The sequence below is a fragment of the Xiphophorus hellerii genome, chromosome 21 (assembly GCF_003331165.1).
Source record: "Xiphophorus hellerii strain 12219 chromosome 21, Xiphophorus_hellerii-4.1, whole genome shotgun sequence".
Taxonomy (NCBI): domain Eukaryota; kingdom Metazoa; phylum Chordata; class Actinopteri; order Cyprinodontiformes; family Poeciliidae; genus Xiphophorus; species Xiphophorus hellerii.
The window spans coordinates 22,627,061-22,651,614 of NC_045692.1; the positions used below are offsets into that span (position 1 = coordinate 22,627,061).

At 38.5% G+C, this 24,554-nt stretch overlaps 1 protein-coding gene across 3 annotated transcripts in view; it reads right to left on the bottom strand.

Moving 5' to 3' along the window:
• The window catches only part of drosha (drosha ribonuclease III), a 533,117-nt gene that overhangs the window by 45,247 nt on the left and 463,316 nt on the right, over positions 1 to 24,554 (bottom strand). For all 3 annotated transcript variants that reach the window (XR_004337233.1, XM_032550765.1, XM_032550766.1), the window contains 3 exons: positions 23,180 to 23,282; positions 10,765 to 10,835; positions 90 to 134 (listed from right to left, as the gene is read on the bottom strand). Coding sequence is in view for 2 of the 3 variants with exons in the window: in XM_032550765.1 (XP_032406656.1) it covers positions 90 to 134; positions 10,765 to 10,835; positions 23,180 to 23,282 (219 nt within the window). In the remaining variant the exon portion in view is untranslated. The remainder of the gene's footprint in view (positions 1 to 89; positions 135 to 10,764; positions 10,836 to 23,179; positions 23,283 to 24,554) is intronic.

Sequence of the window (24,554 nt, forward strand, 5' to 3'; positions counted from 1 at the left end):
GACAATTTTCTCCAAATGGATGAGGTGAGTTTTAATGAGAGGCTACAGAAACCAAATAAACATCAATAATAAATCGCATCTCGACCAACCTGCAGGGGGTGAGGTGGGTAGTGGAGCCAGACCTCCCGCAGGTCCTGTGAAGACAGAAACAAAGATGAAGAGTAAGGCAGAAGAAATTCATGGCGTGAGGGTCTTCCAAGTTCGAGATTATAAATAACACAGTTATAAAAAAGTAAACAAATTAGGAAATTATGAATGAAAAAATAGACTGAAGGTGAAAAAGTCTGATTGCTCTTCAAAAACTAATTTAAAACACCTCAGTTCATCTTTCAAGCAAATTGAAAATTATAAAAAGGATGTACATTTTATTTGAAGGTTGGTTGTGTGGAATAGTTGTCAGCAAAACAAATGTTTATCTTGACACCAGCATTAAGATTGACCTTAGTTTGAAGGAACCAAAATAGCGTTGAAGTAGCTAGTAGCTACTTTAATGCTGTTTGGTAGAAATAGCTCTTAGCTTTATACTAGCAAACAATTATTTAAAAGCTAAAGAAGAAACCTAGAAAAAGCTAAAAGCAATTTCTACCATCAGCTACTTAAGCTAATGACTTTCCTACTTAGCTGTTGGCCTAAGTATGCTAAATGAAATTATTGCTAACAGCTACTCCAGTAGGATTTTTAAAAACAGTAATAGTTATTTCCACTGATGGATGCTGAAGCTAACAGCTAATCAGGCCAGCAGCTATTCATGTTTAATGCTATTCAAGCTAGGTGCTAATAGAGCTAATTATTTGCATCAACAATTACTTATGCTAACAGTTACTCAAGCTAGTAATTAGAAAAGCGGAGCAGATTTAGCTGAGCGCTCATCGGCTTGGTAACCTTTTTAAAAGAGTAGCTGTTAGGAAAAGTAACTATTAGCTTGATAGGCTCATAAGAATATCTGTTTTTCAAAAGTCTTTCTCCAGAGTTTGTACACAACATTCAGAGTGTTTGTTGAATGTGCAAATTCTTAAAAGAAATATGCTAACAGCTACTCTGAAGCTAACACCTTTATCAACCATTAACTATTTATGCTACTCAAAGTAATAACTTTTCCTACCAACATACTGGCTGTTGGCCGGAGCATGCTAAATGCTATTACTGCCAGTAGCTTATCCAGCTAAAAGCCACACAAGCTAAGATCTGCTAGCACTAACAATTTCTTGAGCTAACAATTTTTATCATGGTAACGGTTTCTATGGATGTTGAAGCTAATGACTAGTCAGTCAAGTGGCTATTTATGTTAAATATTAGTCAAGCTAAACGCTAATAAAGCCAACTATTGGCATCAAAAACTACTTGATGTCAATTTTCCCTCTGGGGATTAATAAAGTATATTCATTCATTCATTATGCTAACAGTTACTCAAGCTAATAGTTAATTCCATATTCTTAGATGTATTTAAGCCATCAACTGTTTTGTCTAGGGGGAGCAGGTTTAGCTGAGTGCCCTTTACCTTGGTCGCCTTTTAGCCGATAAAGTAGTTAGCTTGATATTCCCATGAGAATTTCCGTTTGTTTTTGTTCCTCACAAAGTTAACATGTCCTCTCTGTACCTGTGTGGGTTTTCTCTGGGTACTCCGGCTTCCTCCCAGAGTTCAAAAACATAATCATTGGGTTAACAGGTTATTCCAGATTGTCCTCAGCAAAGGAGGTCTCCCTATGTTGCCCTGGTAACCTGTGTACCCCACCTCTCACCCAATGGAGACTGGAACCTGCCCCTCCACAACCAAGCATTGATGAGTGGGTAAAGAAAAATGCAATCTACTGAATATTTTTAGTTTTATTAAGTTATTAGAAACAAAAAAGGCCCTGAAACAGTAGTGGGGCAAAAGAAAAAACCATCCTACAACTGGTACAATGGACATCTTTATCTCCACACTATGCATTTCATCTCATTTTCTGATACTGTCAGTACTCAGAACTGACAACGCACTGCAGAGATGGTAAACGGGAGGTTGTGAGGTGTATCTGAGTGGAAAACACAGCATGTTACTGACAGGCGGGTTGGTAGTCTGTAGCTTTGGGAGGTATATTTTCTCTAGGGAGAAAAACACTGTCTACCTTTCCTGGGGAGGCAAATGTGTACAAAAATCAACAAGTTCCTTCAATGTTGCTCTGAGGTAACTTTATAGATTAAATGGAAAAGAGATGGAGGGCTGGAAAAGCATACAGTACCAAGGGAGAGGGGGGAGAGTAAGTGCTCAAGCTGTTGCCAAGGAGAAAGGAGCAAAAGGTAGCTTTATGCTCTAATGTTGAGTGATTCATAGTGGTATAGAGAAGTGGACAGGTCCTCTAAAGCACAGTATCACTCAGGTGTTTAAAAGGTTCAAGAAGATAAACTTTAAAATGCAATGGACAGGATGGTGTGTGTGGCCATTGGTATTGAGTGGGAGCCTCATTTTCTCAACACACCCAGCTGGCAGCCCATCGCCTTGAGCAGCCAATGAAAAATTCATGACGGCGGTCAATACGTTTGAGTGAATGCTTCCTTTTGGTTGCCTGTATCCAAGATTGGGACTGGAGGTGGAAGGCGCCGGATACATGGCGTTGCTTGTGAACAAAAGACTCTCTGGCTGTGGAGATCACTTAAAGACCATCGATAGCACCGGCTAATGGATCTCATGTTATCGCAGCCTTGTTTCAGTCACAGTATTGGTTCTAAAAAAAACACACACGATTGTAATGCAATCTAAAACGTGCATACACACAAGAAGGAACTGCAAAGGAAACCAAAGGAGAAAAACAAATAGATGCAGTGAAGTACACACGAGGCGAATCGGCTTGTGATCGGGGTTTTTGATTAAAACTAATCCACAGGGTGCACACGAGCCGCCCACATTCCGCATATAGACCTGAACAGCTAATGTTTCAATTACAGCCATCCTAAAGACAAGGCAGACGATGATTAAGCCAGCATCGAGTTGGGGATTTCAGAATAACAATATTTTTACTCTTTTCTTCTTTCTCTCTCTTCCAGCAGAAGAAAGGCATAATTACTGGGGCCACAAAGTATCATGTGCAGCAGCTGAATCACAGCCATTTGGAAGATTTACCTCTAGCGTTACAAACAAGGGGGGGAAACAGCCGAATGATTATTTCACTGTCAACTGCATAGTTTATAGTAAAAGTGAAAATTAAGAGACAAAAAGAAAAGCGGTACAGTGCAATCATCTGTCATCTACAGGGGATATAAAAAGTTTGCAGTTAAAATGTCGATGTTTTTGAGACCATTATAAGTCATTTCTATGTTTAATGTGGCCCATAACCTGTACAAGCACATTCAAATATTTTAGAGAAAAATAATCTTTAATGATACTGTTTGTGCTCTACCTGCATTCCTGAACTGTTTTAGCAAGCTGCTGAAACTTTATAGCAATTACAGTCAATATTGGTTGTTTTTTTAGGAGCAAAATAAAATGTAAAAATAGATTTATTTTAAATATGGAATGTCTAAGTCTACTGGTATTGGATTTTGTATTTTTTTATTTCATTTTATTAATTCATTGAAAATGTTGACAATCCAATTCAAAATTGATTATTTTTGGTTTGTTTTTGGTGCAAGTTTACTAAAAATGTTCTAATTCATCTACTGAAATTGTAGATCAACAGCAAAGTTAGACATTTCTTCACCCAATAAAAAAGGTAAAAAATGTTTTTAAAGATTTCATCATCGAGTAAGTTGTAGTTTAAATGTATTCAAATTAAAAACTACAGAAAAAAAAGCTAATCTTGTGAACGGGCAAGATTTTAGCGATGGTTATGAATAAGGAGGACCAATTTCCTGTAAGTTTTGTCAGCAAACGGCTAACTTGAGGCGCCAGGATACATCCAGAAGTATTGCTAGGCTAGGCAACTGATGCTAACTCTTGAAAATGTAAATAAATCAGTGGAAGTGAGGGGAGAGTTTATTGAAGGTTTTGTTTCTCTTTGTACCAATAAGTACAGTATATCCCTTCAGGAAAAAAATTCAAACAATAATTCATATTTGGTCAAACTTTGCAAACTATGCAAGAACACAAAAAGAAAGAGTAGTGATGTCTACAACACATGAAAGTTTAGTAAGCTAAAGTCTTACCTGACTTGAATTAGGAATCAAACAGACTTAGCTCAAACTCGGGCCGCACAAGCAGCCTGAACAGTCCACGGCGGCCCACCTACCCTCCCTACCGAACTGAACCGCCCCTGGGACTGAAGGCCATCTACCACTTCTCCTCTGACAAGGTCCAATGCTCCCTGACAAATTGGTCTCTTGCTGCAAGCTGCCAATCAATCCATCAAACGCGGTATTGCAGCAGGAAGGTCGGTAGAAGATGGCACTGCTGATCAATACGAACATAAAAGGAGTCCAAAGAGCTTTCTGTCAGCGAACAGTCGAGGTGCCGTTTTAAATTTCCCTATTATGAAATTTCCAGTGCTTGAAACAGTGAAAGCAAACGAGAAAATGACTTATTTTGTAAGATATTAGCGAGCAAGGACACAGTTAAAAATAAAACAATTCTATTAGAATATTGATAGAATAATGGTTGTGTTACCAATTCAGGATGAAATGAATCTTGGGTCTGAAGAGTTCAAGGTGAGAAAATGACGATCACACTGCAAAAACACAAAATCTTACCAAGTATTTCTTACATAGTTTCTAGTGCAAATGTCTTGGTACACTTGAAATAAGACAAAATTAACTTAAACAGAACTTTTCAGCAAAATAAAGGATTTTGTTCTAAATCCATAATTAATTAATAAGGATTTTAAAAAGTACTTGTTAGACTGGTAAATTATTTAATTTATTTCAAGACATTTTTCCATGTTTAAAGTGAAATAATCTGCCATTGAAACGTGCAATTCCATTTAGGCCTGTCACCATAAACAACTAATTAATTGCATAGTAAATTAAAAGAAACTTAATTTTCATATTTGATTTATTGTTGTTGTTTTTTCGCTCTTTACCAAAAACTGAATGATAAAGTCTTCAGTCTGATGCTTTGGTCTAAACTATCCTTTTTTTTGAAAGATAATTTTGTTTAAAGAAACCTCATAATTCATTTGTTGTTTCTGTTGTTTTCTTTCATTTGTTTTGGATATTTCAAATTTAAAAGTTCATCAGAATTTAAAGTGTATTGACCTTTGAGAATGTGTTCTTGCATTATTATTATTAAATTACTTGAAAATGGTCTCAGATTAATAATATTATCTTTTATCGCAATAGGTCCTGCGACTATTTAATGTCCAGAAAATTTTGTTATTGTGACAGGCCTGCATCTTTATCAATATTAAGAAATTGATTTAAAACAAGCTAATATATCTTGTTCAAAAGTTATTTACAAGTTAGTTTTCATTTACACTAGAAACTAGACAAAAGTACTTGGTAAGATTTTGTATTTTTGCAGTGCAGTGCAGTACTTTAGCTGTACACTGAAAAAAGAAAATCTTACCAAGTATTGTTGCTGTAGTTTTAGTGCAAATATATTAGTACACTTGAATTAAGACAAAACTAGTAATTTTTCAGCAGGACAAAATATTGATCCATTGGTAGATTATTGCAACTATAACACAGGAAAAATGTCTTGTTAAAAGTAAAATAATTTGGCATTGGAACTAAAACGTTTTTTTTACTTTTTTTCCCAATATGTAGCTGAAAAGTTACTTTTAAGTTAGTTTTGTTTTACTTTAAGTGTAGTAAGATATTTGCACTAGAAACTATACAATAAAACTTGGTAAGACTTTGTTTTTCGGTGCCTTGCTGACTGCTTTTTTTCCATTTCAGAAACAAAAAAAAAATCTCCAGGATGCATGAATAGGGCTGAAAATGAAGCCAGCTGGAAACCATTTTGTTTATTGTGCCCACCTGTGAAAAAAGAAGCCCGTTGCAACGCCGTATTACCAAAAAGTCATTATCCCAGCACCATGGTGACCGCCATAGTTGTCACAGCAACCTTTGTGGAGTTTGGTGTTTGGAGGTGCATGTGTCTGTGAGGCGGTGTTAATGAAATCCAACAGATTAGCCCATGGGCGACCAAAGAGACCATTATTGTGATTGCTCCTGAAAGAGGCACTTCCCTCAGGTCGGAACGGTGGCATTAACGTCTCCGACGCAATATCGCCGTCGAGTCCAGGTTGGGAGCAATCGAGCAGCTTCCCCCCGAAGATGATGCCTCCTGCCTCTCTGTCGATGCTTTAATAACCTCCACAGTAATGTCATTAGCAAATTAGCATGTATTGTCTCCTCCAGGCTTCTGTGTGCAATGAGGCTAGATTCCATCTGAGGCGACATAAAGGCCTGTTGTTTTGGGAACCAGAGTCTGGGAAAGGTGATGTGTTGGGAGGGAAAATTGTGGGGACGGAAATAGACGGTTTGGCTCCTGCTATGAATGCCAAACTGATTAGGGGAAGCAGGGAAACAAGAATAGTGGAGCCAGGTGAGAATTAAACATGGATGTTTGGTGTTATTGAGTGTTTAGATCGAATGTGTGCACATTTTTTTGCCAAGATAATGAGGTAAGGCACAAAAATATCTATATTTTTTATTAAAAAGCAACATAATACTTTGACACGAGTATATCAAAACAGTAATTTTTAAGATTACCGAATAAAAAAAAGATTAAGCCTTTTAGAAATACATTAAAAGATGCAATTAAACAGATATTTTAAAATTAAGAGCATTGTATTGACTAGAATGCAGTAGCAACATTTCTTTACTGTACTTTTGTAGCAAATGATGCATCTGCAGCTAAAGAAATACTTTTTTTTTCAGCATGTGAAAATCTCAGCCTTTTCTAATCGACTTAATATCAATACAGTGTAATCAATAATCTGTTGATTATTGATTTGATTAACCAATTAATTATTGGAAAGTAGAAGCCACTGTTTTCTGTATGCAACATATTTTCTATTCTTGTTCTTTGTTCATCTTAAATGCAGAATGTATATATTTTTGTACAGTATTTTTTGTATTCTTCTTAAGTCTGTATAATCCAGTTAGTATACTAACTGGAGTTAACAACTAATCGATTACTGAATTAAACGGTTATTTCAATACTTAATGTATCACAATTATTCTGATTAGTCGTTTCGGTTAAAATACTGAAGCTTTTTTGATGAAGCATTGATTTATTGTTACTTTTGTCGCATACGTTCCACAAATCCCTTTGAATTTACTGTGTAAAATGGATGGATGGAAGAAAGGAATAAATAAATTATTAATTATCAGTTCAACCTTCCAGAACCTCTCAGATCTGGTTCTGCTCTGCATCCAGAACCAGAACCAAACATGGAGAAGCAGCATTCAGCATCTATGCACCGCAAATCTGGAACAAACTTCCAGAAAGCAACAGAACAGCTGAAACACTGAAAAACCCACCTGCTTAGATTTACTTTTGAACCATAATAAATGAACACTGACCAACATATTTCATGTGTATTGATGATTCTTGACAAAATTGTAATGCTTGTTATTGGTTTTTACAAATGTTGATTGTATGATGTTGCTTTTGTTTGTTTTCACGATATAAAAACAAACTTTGAGCTGCAGTGTGGCTGAAATGTCCTATAAAAATAAACTTGATTGACTGATTAACTGGAGGGACCAATGGACTAATCCTATACTTTTTCTTATTCTACTTAAATTTTTCAGACTGTCAGTCTTTTTCAAAATAATGTCCTTATTTCTCTCTATGTTAACGATCTGCACCAGAACAAGTTCTGGCGATGTGAAGTGAAACTTTCCACATTTTGATAGAGAAAAATGTAAAGTGCTTCAGTTTCGCACCTCATCTCATTAGTTTCAGTAATGTGCTGTGTAAAGAGCCATTCTGCAGAGTTGGAGTGAAAGTGCAACAGGATCCAAGCGGCTTGTGTGGGTATCAGTGCCTGGCTGTCCGTCTCTGTTCCCCACCCCCGTAGCCATCGCACCCCGCCACACGGCTGGTGTTTGGCTTTTTGGTCTTTTGTCCATCTGCCTCCTCTCGGCTTTGTGTGACAGAACAGCCATCAGGAGGATTCAGCAGGGGGCTGACAAGCCACACTATTTCAATCCTCCATCTGAATGTCTGAGGATCTCCAACTGGAGTTGAAAACAATCTCAACTTCTTTTCAATTTGTTGCAAACAAGTGAGTCACTCGCTGAATGCAATTTTCCTGTGAGGCGCAGGTAGGATTTTTTTAAAATACTCTCTATAGGTGTGGAAAATGCAATTACTAAACAATATAAAAAGAATTTGTTTTTCAAAAATTTTGATTTTGGTCCAGAATGACAGAATACCCTTTTGAAGAGTCTTTCATACAGAACCAAGATTGGAGAAACGAAAGTAAAGAAAGAGATTGGTTCACGGTTGCATATTTATGCAACTTGGGAACTATTGCTCAACCTGAAGACCTAGAGTTAGAGACAAAAAACTTCCTCTCATCATTGATTTCTATTGTCATACTTCAGGAGTTGACTGATTATACAGCGATCCTCCTCAACACTTCTTCTTTAAGGCCTTCTTTAAGGAGAAACTATTCAAGCCCCAAGTCTCCTGATTTGACCTTTGACTTGACCAGGAGTCTTACAACAAGAACAGTCAATGGCATGAGGCTGACATCAAAACGATGCGATTTTTGTCATACAACTTCAGCAATGAGGACCGACTTAGGTATGTGAATTAAACCAAGCAGAACTCTTAGAAGTATTTACTATATTTTTTGAGAAAAGCCCTAGAGAACTACCAATTCTGTCCACTTTACAATGAAAGTTGCAATAATTCACACTAGTAATTGGAGAAAATGTGAAAATTTAAAGAAGTTAGCTTGATCCTGAATAGCCATAGCTTGGATAGCATTAAGCCTGACTGAGTTGCTGTTAGCTTTCTTAGAAGTGACTCGCCTCTGAGTTAGTTAGCATAAGAGTTAGCATGATTCTGAGTAGCTGTTAGCCTGCTTAGAAACTAGCTTCACCCTTAGTTTTATTTAGCTTGACTTCAAGTAGCCATTACCTTGCATTAGCCTGAGTGAGTACAGGGTTTATCCATGTTTCACCAACTCATTTTTAAGACTTTTTAAGACCGTTGTGAATAAAATTTAAGACAAGTGCCAAGCTTGTTTGCCAAGAATGCGTGTAGCAATGTCTGCAAAAGAAGTGAGCTAGTAGCAAAAACGAATGTCATCCTGCCAACTGGCAATAATTTACCTAACAATGATGGACTTTTAAAAATATATGAATTGAAACAAATTTGAAGGATGCAAAACGTTCCTAGAAGTTAGCTGGAGACTCAGTAACAAGAGTCTTAGGAAGGCTAAACAAATGCACAGCACACTTTTCAATTTTTTTTTCAAAAACCAGAGAAAAATAGCATTATTTTTCCTTCTGCTTCACAATTATGTGTCATCTTCTGTCCCATTATATACCAGTGAAACAACTATTGTTTCTGGCTGTATTGTGAAAATGTAGAAAACTGTTCAGAGGGTGTGGTTAGGTTTATAAATAGATGAAACTCCATCAACGCCCACAGTGTTTTGTGGTTAGTGATTGTCAAGCTGTTTGCTTTAACGAAATTAATCTGGATCCAACAAGACTTCTGTGCAAAAATCATGAACTAGTTTTGTTTTTTTGGGGTTCAGCAAAGCCAAAAAAAACAAGTTTTGATCTTCATAAATTAGATAAAATACAGAAAACGACCTGATTTATAACCGCTCTGTGTTTGCTTTTGTGGGTTTTTCTGGTCCATCTGGAAGCATCCTCCCTCAACTATGACAACAATGCCTCCCACCATCAACGAGGCGTTCATTAATACAGTTTTTCACAAGATATTTTTATGTTTGTATGTTTCTGTGTTTTTTTTACTGTAATAAAAAGAAATTTCAGGGCTTTTTTTTTACCTCCCCATCCACATCTGTTGTGCAGTTCTTCAATAAAAAAAGAAATAAAATCTGTTCAAGCGAATCCCTCTTCATACAAACAGCCCTCAACTAAATCGTTTTTCTTGCCGACTCCCATGGCCGCGCGACGACAGTAAAAACAGAAGCAAGGGCGTTTCAGCACTCCAACACATTGGCTGCAAACTCAGAAGAGATTTGCAGTAAATTTGGCCAAGAGCAGAGACAAACAAGGCCAAATGTGTTCACAACTTCAGGGAAAACACACAAAATAATAATAAATCAGCTCCACTGCTAAACCTAATGCTGAAATATTGATCTGAATTCTGATGAAAGTAATCCACACTACAGGGATAAGCATCACTGATACCAATATGAATAAAAAGGCGTTGCTTACAGATTCCTTCTTTTGTTTTCTGCTGGGTCTGGTTGGGTTGTGCCGGTTCCTGTTGGTGGGCGGCTCACAAACAACCTGAACCGCCAGTTAGCGCCGTACGCCGCTAATTGATTCATAGCGTTTCTGGCCGGGACGGACGCAAACACCGCTTCCTTCACCATTTATTCATGCTAGCTGATTTTACACACATGCAAACGACAGCAGGTGTCCAACAAAATTATTATCTCTGTTCCAGAATTGTGTTTGGTTTTTTTTTTCCAAGCAATGCTCAGGTTTTGTCCAGATCTTTCAAGGTTTGCCAGAACCTGCAGTGCGAAGGTTTGGCCAATTATTAGGAGGAGGTAATGTCTTCAACAACAGCTTTCTCAAAAAATAAAGATATGAAGAAATTGGGTTTGCGCTGAATTTTTTTTTAAGACAAACTTTATTCTATCAGAGAGTCACAAAATTAACCTTTACGGATGTTTCTGCACTCACCTCAGTGTTGAAAAGCAGTCGTCCGAAAAGCTGCCGGGCCTCCTCCAAGCCTCCCTCTAGATACACAGCCCCTGAAACACACACAGCACCAACATTTATTACACACAGTAATGTAAAACGCAAATAATGATGCAACTACTATGGATGCTATTATTAATTAATAAGTTACTAAACAGCCATTTTCTTAAAAACCTGAGTTTACAACAGTCTTTTCATAACAAAGAACTACATTTTCCATAAAATGCTGTTAGAAAACCCATTAAACCTTATTATTTTGTATCCATTGTATTAAATACAAAATGTCTTAAACTCAGAAATAACAAAACAGGAGCCTCTTAGGTTGCTGAATAAAAGTAAAAAATGAAAAGCATTATTTTCATTTTTTTACTTTAAATATATATAGGTAATATAAAATATCTGAACCAGAAGGATGTTTATACAGAAGCATACGGAAGAGGATTAGGGCCACCGAAAAAAAAAAAAAGAATTCTGAGATTAAAGTCAGAATTCTGACTTTAATCCGCCACCATCCGTGGTTGCTCTAAATTTAATATTTAAACTTTTCTCCATGAAGTTTATTAACTCACGTCTCTCAAAATCAACCGTATTTATTGCCATCTTGACGTTTTTTTCCGTTTTCCCTCCACTTTTCTATCATCATATCCCCACCTTCGTGTCTCGGCTGAATGAGCGCCGTTAAAGTGATAACTTCAGGAGCTTGTCAAGTGTTTATATTTCAAAACAGAACCGCTTAAAATCAATTTTACATGCCGAACCGGCCTCTTGTTTGGACCATTTTTCTTTACCGCTCCGCCGCCATCTTTAAATCCTGTATCAACGGCTCCCCTTAAGGTCGACCTACGGCGCCCCCTGCTGGACGGCGGCCGAACTACAACACTGCAAGAAGTGGACGCTGTTAGTTAATCGATTGAAACTAATTTTAATCTGATGACATTAACCGTAAGTCGATTAATTGTTTGCGCCCCAAACACCAACACTTTGATTTTACTTTTAGTCACTTTGCAGTCAAAGTTAAGATATGTGGTATAATTTCTTTTGTAGGCATTTTTGAGACAAACTATCTCAAATAAATCTGCTATATTTTAGAAATATAAAATGCCTCTAGGACAAAAAGTCCTAGAGGCATTCTTTAAAGTAAAATAACATTTAGATTTGGGACAATCTAAATGTCCCAAATCTGAATTTGAAAGGACTTGAACTACAAAACAAGATAAATATCTACTTTGAGTGGTGTTGGTGACAGCAAAAAAGCGACATAACCTGAAATTGGTTTAATAAGACTAGAAATAAATGAGGATTGATTTGATATATAATACTTTTTTAAAGGTAATAACTTTTAGACTGAAATCACAAGGGGGGTGGCTTTTGAAAACTTGAATAAATGTGGATAATATATATAAAACGTTTTGGGGACTATATTTGTTTTTTTAGGAGTACGTTTTGGATTTATTGTAAGGGTATCAGAGTAAAAGGGGACTCTGTATGTATAAAGATGTATTGTTTCCATTTTTTCAGATTTTTAAATGTATAAAACCAGTCATTCACTAAATTGTGCTAATTTGTCACACAATAAAACAGAACCAACGGAGCAAATTTCCACCCAAACGCTTCATTTCTGCTGTTCAACATTCCTCAGCTCTTTCCTAAACGAAAAGCAGAAAATTAATTGAACTCGGCAATGAGTTATAATTGCTTTATTAAAAGTAGAAGTGCATTTTTATTGCTTTTTGGCGGCAGAATGACCTCGGGTTTCTGTGCGGACCGCCTACCTCCCACCAGCAGGAGGAGGCGTTTGCATCAACCACAATGAGGTGGAAGTGGTTGAGGTCACACAAACCTGACGCTTGGATTAAGAGGCACAAACTGAGCCTACACTGCATGTCCAGGCATGAATCTGTGTGAAATAAAACATCCAAGCCCACACGGAGGGCTCCTCTCTTTGTGGCGCGCCTACACACTCGGACATGAATGATCTGCGCAGATGTTCTCTGAATCCAACTTGAATTGCAAGGTGAAAAGGAACACAGTGTGCATACAAAGAGAAAAACGGGGATGAAGGAAGGAATGTGAAATGTCTCTCCAGATGGGAATAACGCCGCAGCCTCACTGGCACATCCCGATGCCGGTTTCTGTAATTCGGCTCCTCTTGTGTTCCTGCAGAAATCTGTAGAACCATCACGCTGCCTTAAAGCTGCACACAACTTCTAAACCATCACACTTAGGGTGGCTCATTCAATTTAGAAAGCAATAACCACCTGGCAAATTGGGTATACAATCGTGCGCTGGTTTTTATTATGAGCATAAATGAGGCGAGTGGAAATGGGGCGCGGCGCGGTCGCGGGGGCCTAAACGCGCAAACTGCCTTCATGGCCGACATCAAAAGCATATGAGGGATTCATCATCTGAGGAGGAGGAAGGGGGGACTGCTTTCAGATGGCTAACAGGCCATTTTTACACACACACACACACACACACACACACACACACACACACACACACACACAGAGGGAGCTGAAGATGCAGCCTGCATCACCATGACCATAAAGAAACACAAACAAACTACCTCCAACGAAGACAAACACAAACACTCTGGCAGCATGTTTGTGTTTGTCTGCTTTCTTCGAAGCAAAATGGGAAATTACTCACAGCTACAGCAGGAATGTTGGTGAAATTCGATTAAAGGCGACAACTTCCTTCCCCTCATCCGCGAGTCAGTGTGGGGACTTTTAATGCCTTTTATGAAAATAAAAACTACAATTTTTCTGTTGATGGGAGTTTCATAAATCAAGAAGAATCCACCATGATTTGGTCTTTATCAGCTTCAGAAACGGTTTCAACCTGAACTCTATGTAAGGAAACGCAACAGATTCCAGGGTGACTTTAGTTAGTAGATAAAAAAAAAGCCAAAATAAACAGTTTAAAAAAGTAAGTGCACTCCGTGGTTCAACATCTTATTAAAGTCAGAAAACAGCTTCAGTTATTACAGATAGAAAATGGAGATCAGGTATGATATCTGGGTCTACACTGCAAAAAATCTAAATCTTACTAGTCAAGTTTCTAGTGTAAAAATTTTAGAAAACTTGAAATTAAACAAAACAACCTTACAAGAAACTTTTCAGCCAGAAATAGCAGCTTGTTTTAAGATAATTCCTTAATATTGATTTTAAAAAAGTACTACTTTCATTGGCAGATTATTTCTTAGAGAAATTTTTTCCATAAGTGAAATAATCTGCCAATGAAACTATTTCTTCATCAATATTAATGAATTATTGACTTGATGTATTGACTTGATATATCTTGATGAAAAGTTTTTTATCAGGTAGTTTTATCTTATTTCAAGTTTTCTAACATATTTCCACAAGAAACTCGACAAAAAATACTTGGTATGATTTTGTTTTTTGACCTGACCCTTCAGAGCCACATAAAGACGATTACAAAGTCGGTCTTCTATCACCTGAAGAACATTTCCAGGATTAGAGGACTAATGTCTCAGCAAGATCTAGAGAAACTCATTCATGCATTTATCTTTAGTCGCATGATTACAGCAACAGTGCCCTCATAGGACTGCCTAAAAAAATCTATCAGATCCAGAAAGCTGCTGCTGGTGTTCTGACTAAAACCAGGAAGATAAAGCACATCACTCCAGTTCTAAGGTCCTTCTACTGAGAATATACTTTAAAATACTTTTGCTAGTTTATTAATCACTGACCTCAGATCTTCTGGTTCTGCTCTACATTCCCAGAACAAGAACCAAACATGGAGAAGAAGCATTCACCACAAATCTAGAACAAACTTTCAGAAAACTGCAAAACAGCTGAAACACTGAATTCCTTTACATCAAGAAGACAAACTCACCTGTTAATATTCACAATAACTGGAACATTGATCAACATATTTGATGTGCTTTTGATTTGAAATGTAATGTTTACTGATGCTTCATAATTGGTAACTTTATAATGTTTTTATATTTTTATGGTGTAAAACAATCTGAACTGTTGAAATGTACTAAAAAAATAAACTTGACTGCATCCTCAGCTGCAAACTGTTAAAACTTCTGTTTTTGTTGAGGTATAATCAGTTTTTAAGAGCCTTTTATTAGCTGCTATATTTCCTCTCTAATCCTACAGAAGTAGTTTGTTTTCCCACACAGAAATTTAGTTATTTTCTTGCTTTTTTTTTTTTTTTGCTTGAGTAGCCTCAACTTTAGCTTTAAGCCACTTCAGAACCTGCTAAAGAGTAAAATTAAAAGAAGGTGCAGCTTGGAAATGGCAGGAGGGAGTGCGGCTATTAGCCAAATAAAGTAATTTCCTGCCCTAAAATAAATCAATGCCGATAAATCTTCAGCTCTCTTTAAGTCCACAAACACAGAAAGCCACCAAACGTCTTGCAGATGTGCATCAGAAGCAATGTGGCCGTCTGAGCGAGGCCGACCACACGGGCCACCAGAGATCTGCGGTCTGCAGCAGATGTTTCCACTGGAGAGCGGCTGTGGGAGGAATAAACTCTCCCTCCTGCGCTGGAGAACTGAAGTTTCCTTCAAGAATCCCTCACAACTCAAAACGAAGTGACGTGTGTGAGCGTTAAAGGCTGGAGGGAAACAGACGCGCAAGTTTTCCTTGTGTTCTGATGACGAAGCAAATTTGGCAAAAATGTTTCTGATTTGATTTTGAAAACTTTTTCTGACTGAAAGCAGAAAGTGGAAGTAAGCAGGAGGAGAAACTGAAACATCCTCCAGAGGATTCAGAAGGTATTAGAAATCTAAAAGCAACACCTTTTGGTGTCAATCAGCGGAGAAACCCAGATGAGGTGCAGAGCCAGAAAACTCCTGACAAGACGGCTGCCTGTGCAAAAAAGTGCAGCCCAAAGCGATCCAATCAAACGCGCAGCCCGCTGCAATCATTAAACGCAGATCTGGGCCGCCGCTCAGTCCGGCCCATCAGCCTGTGAAGCTGCAGCCGACGCCCTGAATACACATGAATGCACCAAGCGGCTCGCATGGCAATTACGAAGCTCATCCTGCAGTGGGATCAGGTCAAAAAACTCAAACCAACCGTCAGAACCAAACCTGAGATAAGAACGAGTCAGACTGCTTTGTTTGGAATCGCATCCTGTCCTCTAAAATCCTCCTTGGCTTTCTTGATTTTTTTGACACAGAGAGTGACTATAATGAAAAGGAAATCTCCTCAGCCTCCATCATACGTCCATTTGGTTCCAGAACCACAGTATTTCATTAAACTAGAAAAATGTTACTACGAAATAGGGGTGCGCCAAATTATCAACCAGCTGATGTATCGGTGCTGATTTCTTTTATTTTGGGAGATCGGTGATTGGCCAATTTTTACATGTGAAGCCGATTTTTTCCTACCTTGGCAAAGGTCTAAAAATCAACCACAGGCCCACAGGGACATGTCTGCATGATTACAGTTACCAATAGTTACCCCACTGTTGCCAATTCAGCAACTTTCTTCATATTTTTAGCAACATATCAGTCAAAACAATTGCTATCGGCCAAAATCTGAATCGGCAGTGTAACAGACAGTAAATTATTTAAGATTGTAAATTATTTAAAAAGAGTTTCCAAATTGTGCAGATTTTTTATAGATGTTTGTCTGTTTTGACAGTATATTTAGTTCTGATTTAATGGTCAATGTTTATTTTGTACCTCATCGCTTGCCGTAGCCAATAAGGGCAGGCCTTATAAAAGCTGGCAGCTATCAGTTGTAAAAATGAATGGCTGGAAAACAACTGTCAGCGAGATTCAAACGTTTCTATAAACAAAGACAAAAGCTTTGGATTCCCCCAGTGAAAGCAGCAAGGTACGTTTTGTCTGTATTGTAAGCCCATGTTTCATATTTTAATGTTTGTATGTTTTTAGTTTTCATAGTGATTCGGATAAAAAAGAAAATAGAAACGCTGAAAATCAGCCATCAAGGATGCTGGAGCCAGCTATTTCCGATTACCTATTACCGATTCTTTTTTTTTTTTTTTAATCGGTAATAGGCGATCGGCCAGAAAATTGCAATCAGTGCAGCCGAACTTTGAAAGGCTCTTGTACTAAAGATTTAAGATCGTGGAACCCTCTGTTAAGAACTATCAGAAATAATTCTTATTAATATTTATTTTTCTTTTCTGAGTTGAACTTCATGAATCTGATATATCGACATGTATCCCCTGGCACCTTACTTTTTACATTTTTTTTATTGTGTGTTTATGTGTGGAGATCGGGAGCGATATTTACACATACTTAGGTACTATATTAGTTTTCTGATTTATCCGTTTCTGTTCGTTACCACAGTATGGCAACGGACGGTTTGTACGCTAATATTACACTACAATGTCTGCTATTAAACCATAAATAATTTTTTTTGGGGGAAAAAAAGAGATAAATTGATGCTACGCACATCTGTTGGCATCAAAACTAAAATAAAACATATCTAAACTGTATCTTTTGGAGATGTTTCATGCCCTTTTGCTTATGCATGTTTGGTTTAATGTGTGACAATGACAATAAATAATGTTTAACAGAGAAAAATTAGTTGGAAATGTAACTTTCTCATGTTAGCAACAGTCGGACGGTGCCTGTAGCGACGTTGCGTTCAGAAATGACGTTTGTGGGTTTTCCTGTGACCAATAAAAACCGACGGTCGCATTAATAACCCGGGATGAATTATTCAGAAACGCTCCGGCTCTAATCCATCAAATCACACATTAAGCCGCTCGCTGCTCGGCTCAGCAAACTGAGACACAAACCAACACAACCTGGATGAAAATATAAAAAGAGTAAACAAGAACGGAAACATGAAAATAAATGTTTTAATTTCAGGATTTTCATGTAAAAATTCGAAGTTCAGCGCTCAGTTTTTAGATTTAAAGACCTAACGGATGGCAGATGTTACCACGACGACCAAGGTTTAGGAAGGAAGGATACAAAGAAGGATAGACGGAGAGGACAGAAAGAAAGGAAAGAACTGGAAGGAATGAATGAAGGCGAGAAAAAAAAGGACAGGAAAAATGATCCAAGGAAGCAAGGAAAGAAACAAGGAAAGGAAGGCAAAAAAGAAAGGGACTGTGGGGAAAAAAGGAAAGAAAAAGAAAGTAAAAGAAAGGAAGGAAGGACAGATGGAAGGAAAGAAAAGAAGGATGACAGAATAAAGGAGGGATAAAGATGGGAAGGAAAAGCAGAAGGAACGGAAGGATGGATGGAAACAGGAAGGAAGGAAAGGAAGGAACGCAGGCTGATAGAAAAGGGAAGAAATTAAGGAAGAATGAGTGTAGGAAGGAAGGGAGGAAAGAAGGAGAGAAAAGGAAGGAAGGAATGGATACAGGAAGGAACAATGGGTAGAAAAAATAAGAAAGGAAGGAAAGAAAAGTAGGACAGGCAGAAAAGTGAAGGAAGGACATCAGAAGAAGGAAGGGTTGAAAAAGGAAGGAAGGACACAATGAAGCAAGGGAAAAGAAGGGAGGGAGAACAAAAAGAAGGTAGGAAACAAGGAAAGGAAGAAAGGAATTACAAGCAAAGACAAAAAAAGGAAGCAGGAAAAAAGGAAGGATGGACCGGGACTGAAGGAAGGACACAGTGAGTCGAGGTGGGAAAACAGGAAGGAAGCAAGTAAACAAGAAAAGACAGACTGGAGGAATTAGGAAAGTCAGAAAAACAGAAACAAGAAGGAATGAAAGGACTGAGGTAGACAAAAAGTAGAAGGACAAATTGTTGAATGGACAAAAAGAAGAGTGGAAAAAGGAAAAACACAGCAACGGAAAGATGGATCAAGAAAGAGTAAGGATTGACAGACAGGAAACAAGGAAAGAAAGAAGGAGGAAAGAAAGGAGACAGTAATGTTTTCCAGGCTCTGTTCTGTTTCCAAACCTCTCCACACCTGAAAACAGCGAACCATCAGACTTTCCCAGCCTGCGTAGGAGGAACCCTTTAATTTTTATATCTTTACTTGTGAAAAATCAGACCTGGAGGTAGGGATGAGACGCAGAAACAAAGGAGAAAAGAAAGACTGTAGCAATTAACAAAGGCAGCAGCAGAGCTTGAGAGGATCCACCGAGTGCATTGTGTATGAATCTGATATTCAGCAAGTGAGAGATAATCCCTCCTCTGTGTTCTTTTAATAGGGAAGAGCTTAGAGAGGGGCCTCACAAAGGTTCACCATCTGTATCCCCCACGGCTGCTGGCAGCACGTAATCCACACATCAACTGTACCAGGAAATTAGGGCCAAAAAATAAAATTAAATAAAATAGCAGAGCAGGCCTTTCTCGGCTTCTCCTCCTCTTCCTCTTCCCACAAGTTTTTACAAACAGAATCGCTCATGCAGGGATTCTACAGGTTTCACCAATTCAAATTAAAGACCTTTTAAGACCTCTTAAGACCATTATGAATTAAATTTAATGTCAGAAATGAACATAAGAAACAACCTTTATCCATGTAGTGTCAAGTTTTTAGCACAGAATGAATGTAGCATCACACAGGTGATCCAATAGAGAAGATAAAGTGGAGATAAACTGGCATTCAAACCATGATAGACTCAAAAAAGCAAGCATGCTAGCTAGATAGCCTAGCTACATTGTTTTTTTGTTAGTTACCTAGTTCTCTTCTCCCTCCATTTCTCCTACACAAACCAGAACTAATGGTTCCTGCTAACATAGCTGCTAATGCACCCTTGCTACCTGGCAGACTTGTGACTTAAGACCAACATTTTAAGGTTTTACTTTTGTAAACATTAAATGAACACATTTCAAGATTGCTATGAATGAAATTTAAGACCCGAGTCATGTAGAAAATGTACAAAAGAAACAGTCTTAACTCTCGTAGTGCCGAGGGCTTTTGCACAGAATGAATGTATCATTGTACATGTTGGCAACCAAAGTGATCCAGTGAAGATGAACATGATTCACTCAATCTGTGATAAATTTACACTTAAGTCATGACAGACGTTTAAGTAGGTTAAGTGCACAAGTGAGCTAGCTTGTTTTTTTAGCTAGTCAGAACCAATGGTCCTTACTAAACTGGCTGCTAATATACCCTTGCTAGCTATCAATGCTATTTTAGCAGCTAGTTACCAGTAGCATGAACTGCCTCAAATGTTTGCTTGACAGCAAAGTCCAGAGAAAAAAAACTACATAGAATATATGAGATTAAATAGCTCTGCCTCCATAAATTTAAGGCCAATTTACCTTTTTCAATGTACAGTATATAAAGGCATTTTAAGGCCTTAATTTTAAATACATTAATTTAAGACGTTTTAAGGATGTGGGCACCATGTCATCAGCGAGGAGGACCGGAGAGGCGAGAAAGTGGCTCTGAAGGAGGTAGAGGAAGGAAAAACAGAGGAGTGGAGGCCAAAAGAGCCCGAATGAGAATGGCCCACTCCGGCAGAAGTTAATGACAGGGGATCAGAAAAGCAAGATTTCCATTCAACACTTTGAATTATTCAGGGTTGCAGGGCAGCTATTTGCATTGCAGATTCCTCCACTCCTTTCTCTCCCTCTTCATTCGCTCCGTCTCGAGCAGGAGAACGGCCCTGCCTCGGGGTGGGAGAGGGAGAGGAAGCCTCGTCCATGCAAAACAGGAGATTATCTGTCATTTCCAACACAGTCCGGGTTCAACAGTCACCACGGCGCGGAAACAAATAAAACAAAGGTCAGAGAACACGTTTGCCAGGCAGTCGGAGCTATCTGCAAATATTACGGCTGTCGCATCCCGTCAATTCTCTGCACGACAAAAACGACAACACATCTGTGAGCGCAGCTGCTTTACTCAAGGCAAAAACACAAAATCTTATCAAGTATTTTGGTCTAGTTTCTACTGCAAATATCTTAGTACATTTGAAACAAGGCTAAACTAACTGAGAAGTAACTTTACTGTAAGATATAGGAGCTTTTTATAAGTAAATAATTCCTTAACAATGTTATTTAAAAAAAGTTATAGTTCAACTGGCCGATTATTTCACTCAGGCATTTTTACCATGTTAAATATTAAAGGTGATCTATTATGTTTCCTTGACCAGGTTATGATAGGTCCATGGCCTATACAAAACATGCTCTTATATTTTTTGCACAAACTCATTCTTAGATAATGTGATTTTAGTCAGAATGAGCTGTTTTAGGGCATCCTGTCACTTTAAACCCAAATAGGCTGCTGGCCACACCCCCTATGTTTACACCCACATATGAAAATGCCTCCAAACAGATGTGTAAATATACAACTGTTTATCTTCGAAAAGCAGAAGTGGCGCCTCCTGCTCAACCAACAAAAATGCAGCAAGAGGTTTCTGGATGGCAAGTCAACAACAAAACCCTTGTCTCTTCCAGCAGCCATCGAACAGCAATAAAACCAGCTGAACAAATGTGCTGGAGCTCCGCTTGGGTTGCTAGGTAACGGCAGCCGAATGCCTGTCGAATGTGACTTAACAATTGGGAGGTTTTTGAAAAGGCTCATTTTCCAGACACCATAAAAATGGCTTGTTGGTTGTTTTTAGAAGCAGTAGAGACCCATATGGAAGTACAAAAATGAGCAAAATGTGAATTTTGAATTGAAAGTCCCCTTTAATTGTCATTACTTAAAACAAGCTCCTTTATCTTACTGTAATATTACTTCTGAGTTAGTTTTGTCTTATTTCAAGAGTACTAGGATATTTGCACAAGAAACTAGATGAAAATACTCGGTAAGAGTTTGTGTTTCCGCAGTGCTGCAGCTCGACGTCTCTGTTGGAGAACAGCTTCAAGATGATGGAGTGACTCAATAATTATGCCCAAAAAGTCTAGATCAGAGGGAGGTGTAGGCATGGAAAAGAGGCGTTTGAGCTAAACAAAAAAGGTCGGGAGAAGGGGGACGGCGAGAGAGGAGAGGAGATGTCTGGAGTCGGGCTGAGTTCACACCAGGAAGGAAGGCGGCAATATTTCAGAGTTAGTAACCCAAAGGCGTCACCACAGGGAGGTTCTCCCCTTCAGAACAGGAACCCTGTTTATTCTTCACTTCGATTGAGCCAATAATGAACCCGCGAAGGGAACGGTGTGACCCCAGGGCCGATGACAGGGGGGCCGCGGTGCCAGTCAGCACATTCCCCGCCTGCTGTTTTTTTCCCAGCGCAGAGGGGAGGCGCTGTGGAGATGATCTCTTTAAAGCCACCCACTTTCTGCATCTTTCATCCGAGAGAGACGGCTGAACTGCCTCGAGATGGCGATAAGACGAGAGAAGCTCCCCAGAAGCGAGGCTTAGCAAGGACTGAGGCGGGGGGCAGCGGCGTGTGTGGGACAGGAGAGCAGAGATTGGGGACCTTTCAGAGGTCAGCTAGGTAAACGTTTTCAAGGATTAACAGAAAGATAACTGAAGACGTACACAGAACCTGCAGAAGGATTCTTGCATCCTTTTTTTTAACATTCTCACACCTGATAGTCTGGTAGATTCTGTTGGATTTGAGACTAAAATTGCAACATTTGTTACATTTTTAGCTGCTTTGGTCAAAAAACCAAACTAAGTAAGAAATCTGTTCCCCTCCTCTTCTGCAGGGGGCGAAGCACCAAGAATCACTGAAAGAAACAACATGAAAACCACAGAAGAAGACACTGAGCACAACTTCCTTCTTCACTTAATGTAAACAAAAATGAAGTCAGATTTGAGCAGTTTTAGGATTTCTGGTGTCTTTGATTAAAAAAAAAAACACAAGTCACTTCTCCTGCTAATGCTAAAGTGTTTGTTTTGGTTGTATTTACCCAGAATGCCCTGCTATGTAGTCCTTTCCTGCATTTGGAGTGGTCTCCAGTCCATTTGTCTAGAAAGTCCGGTTTGTTTGCGGAAGTGTGAATGTGTAATCAAACTCTGGTCTGCCTACAAACCTCTGTCTTGGTTTAGTAGAAGTGAATTCTGGTGCCTTTTGAATGAATGTGTGAACACCAAGCACTCTGGAGTCCACTCCAAAAGCAGGAAGTGGACTACAGCGCATGGCATTCTGGGTAAATACAACATAAAAATATGCAAGGGTACGGCTAGCGGGAGAAATGACTCATTGTCTTTTGCCAAAAATAAAATCATACAACCGCTAAAATTTGAGGTTACTTTATTTTTGTTTTCATTTTTTAAAGAAGAAAGTTGCGTTCATTGTCTTCTTCAGAACTTTTCATGTTGTTTCCTTCAGTGGTTCTTGGTGCAGCGCTCCCACAGGCGAGGAGGCGAACAGTGCAGGGTGAAAGTGAACCAAGGCAGCTGAAAATGTAACAAATGTTGCAATTTTGATCTCCAATCGAACCGAGTGTACCGGACTATCAGGTCTGAAAACAGACTTAGTCCTAAATCCTAGGAGTGAAGATGAACGTTTAGTTTATTCAAAATCTGTCCCTACTTCTTTGTCATCAATCATTTCTTCCGTTTTTATCTCAGGAGAGTCTCACCGATGAGCGCTTCAAAGCAGTTGGCCATGGCATGTCGAAGGTCCGACTCCCGGCACAGATCGGGTCCGTGGGCGTAGAGCATGAAGCGATCCAACTCCAGCTTCTGGAAAAGAGACGCATTCATAACAGCAAGTTGCCCACTGACACCTCAGCATTAGCAGCTCACAGGACGAAGGAGGGGGGAAAAAACAACATTGCAGATTTTTATGAAGGAAAAGAGCATTAGAGGGTAAAAAAAACTCGAGGGAAATGAAAAGTTGATTGCTCTGGTTGGAAAAGGTTCGACTTCATGGCACTGACAGATGTGCTCATGTGCTGTCCAGCTGTGGCATGAAGCAGGAATAAAATCGCTCACTTACAGACACTGGAAAACGACAGATGAAATGTGAAACAGTTCATTTACTCTGAAAGCTTCTCGTAGCGGTCAGTTACTTTTACACAACGCCAGTAGACCTCCTACTGACGCCATGTTGTAAGAGAATAAGATTATGTTCATGGTCTAACTTGGTTACAATAAAGACAGAGCCTTTCTACACATGCAGAAATGGAGAAAATGGATTAAATTGTAGTTAATTTTAGATACATGAATTTTAGACGTTTTAATGAATTACAATAAGAAATTAGCTTAATGGAAACATGACAATTTTGAAAAAACTTGTTTTTCAATAAAAAGTTTTGTGATAGGTTTTTCAGTCATGCTGAAACTGAAATAAAAACTCTTTTTTTGCTTAACACCAGTTTGAAAAAGCAGCATTGCATAAAAATTAAAAGTTGTGGTTTTCTCACATTATTAAAATTAGACATATTTATAAAAAATAACAAAACAGAAAACTCATAGGTTGCTAAATAGAAAAATAAAAGATGAAAAGAATAAAATATAAAATTTTATCTAAATATTGTGACAATTGACAACAAATGTCTGGATGTAATTGAACGCACTTATCAAACAGTACAGCACGTTTTTTTCCGTTATGTTAAATTTTTTCTGTTTCCACTCCATTTTTGTCATCTCATCCATCATCGGCACCATTTGGTTGAGAAGTTGATGCTCCTACATTAAACTGAAGGACCTGGAACTACCATATTGCATCTTACATCCCAAACTGGACTCTGTTTGGACTGTTTCTCTTTCCTGTTCTGGTATGCCCCCGCCATCTTTGTTTCTGTATCAACTTGCTCAATGACTAGTGGTGCCCTCTGCTGGATGGCGGCCAAACTACAACATTTAAAGAAGGTCAAATTGGACGACTGGAACAAATTTTAATGTAATAAACCATTAATTGACAATCGTAAGTTAATTAATTGTTTCCATTCCCACATTAGTAATGGAAATGCAGCTTGTGAAGCCACCGCTGATGCAGTGAAACTGGAATCC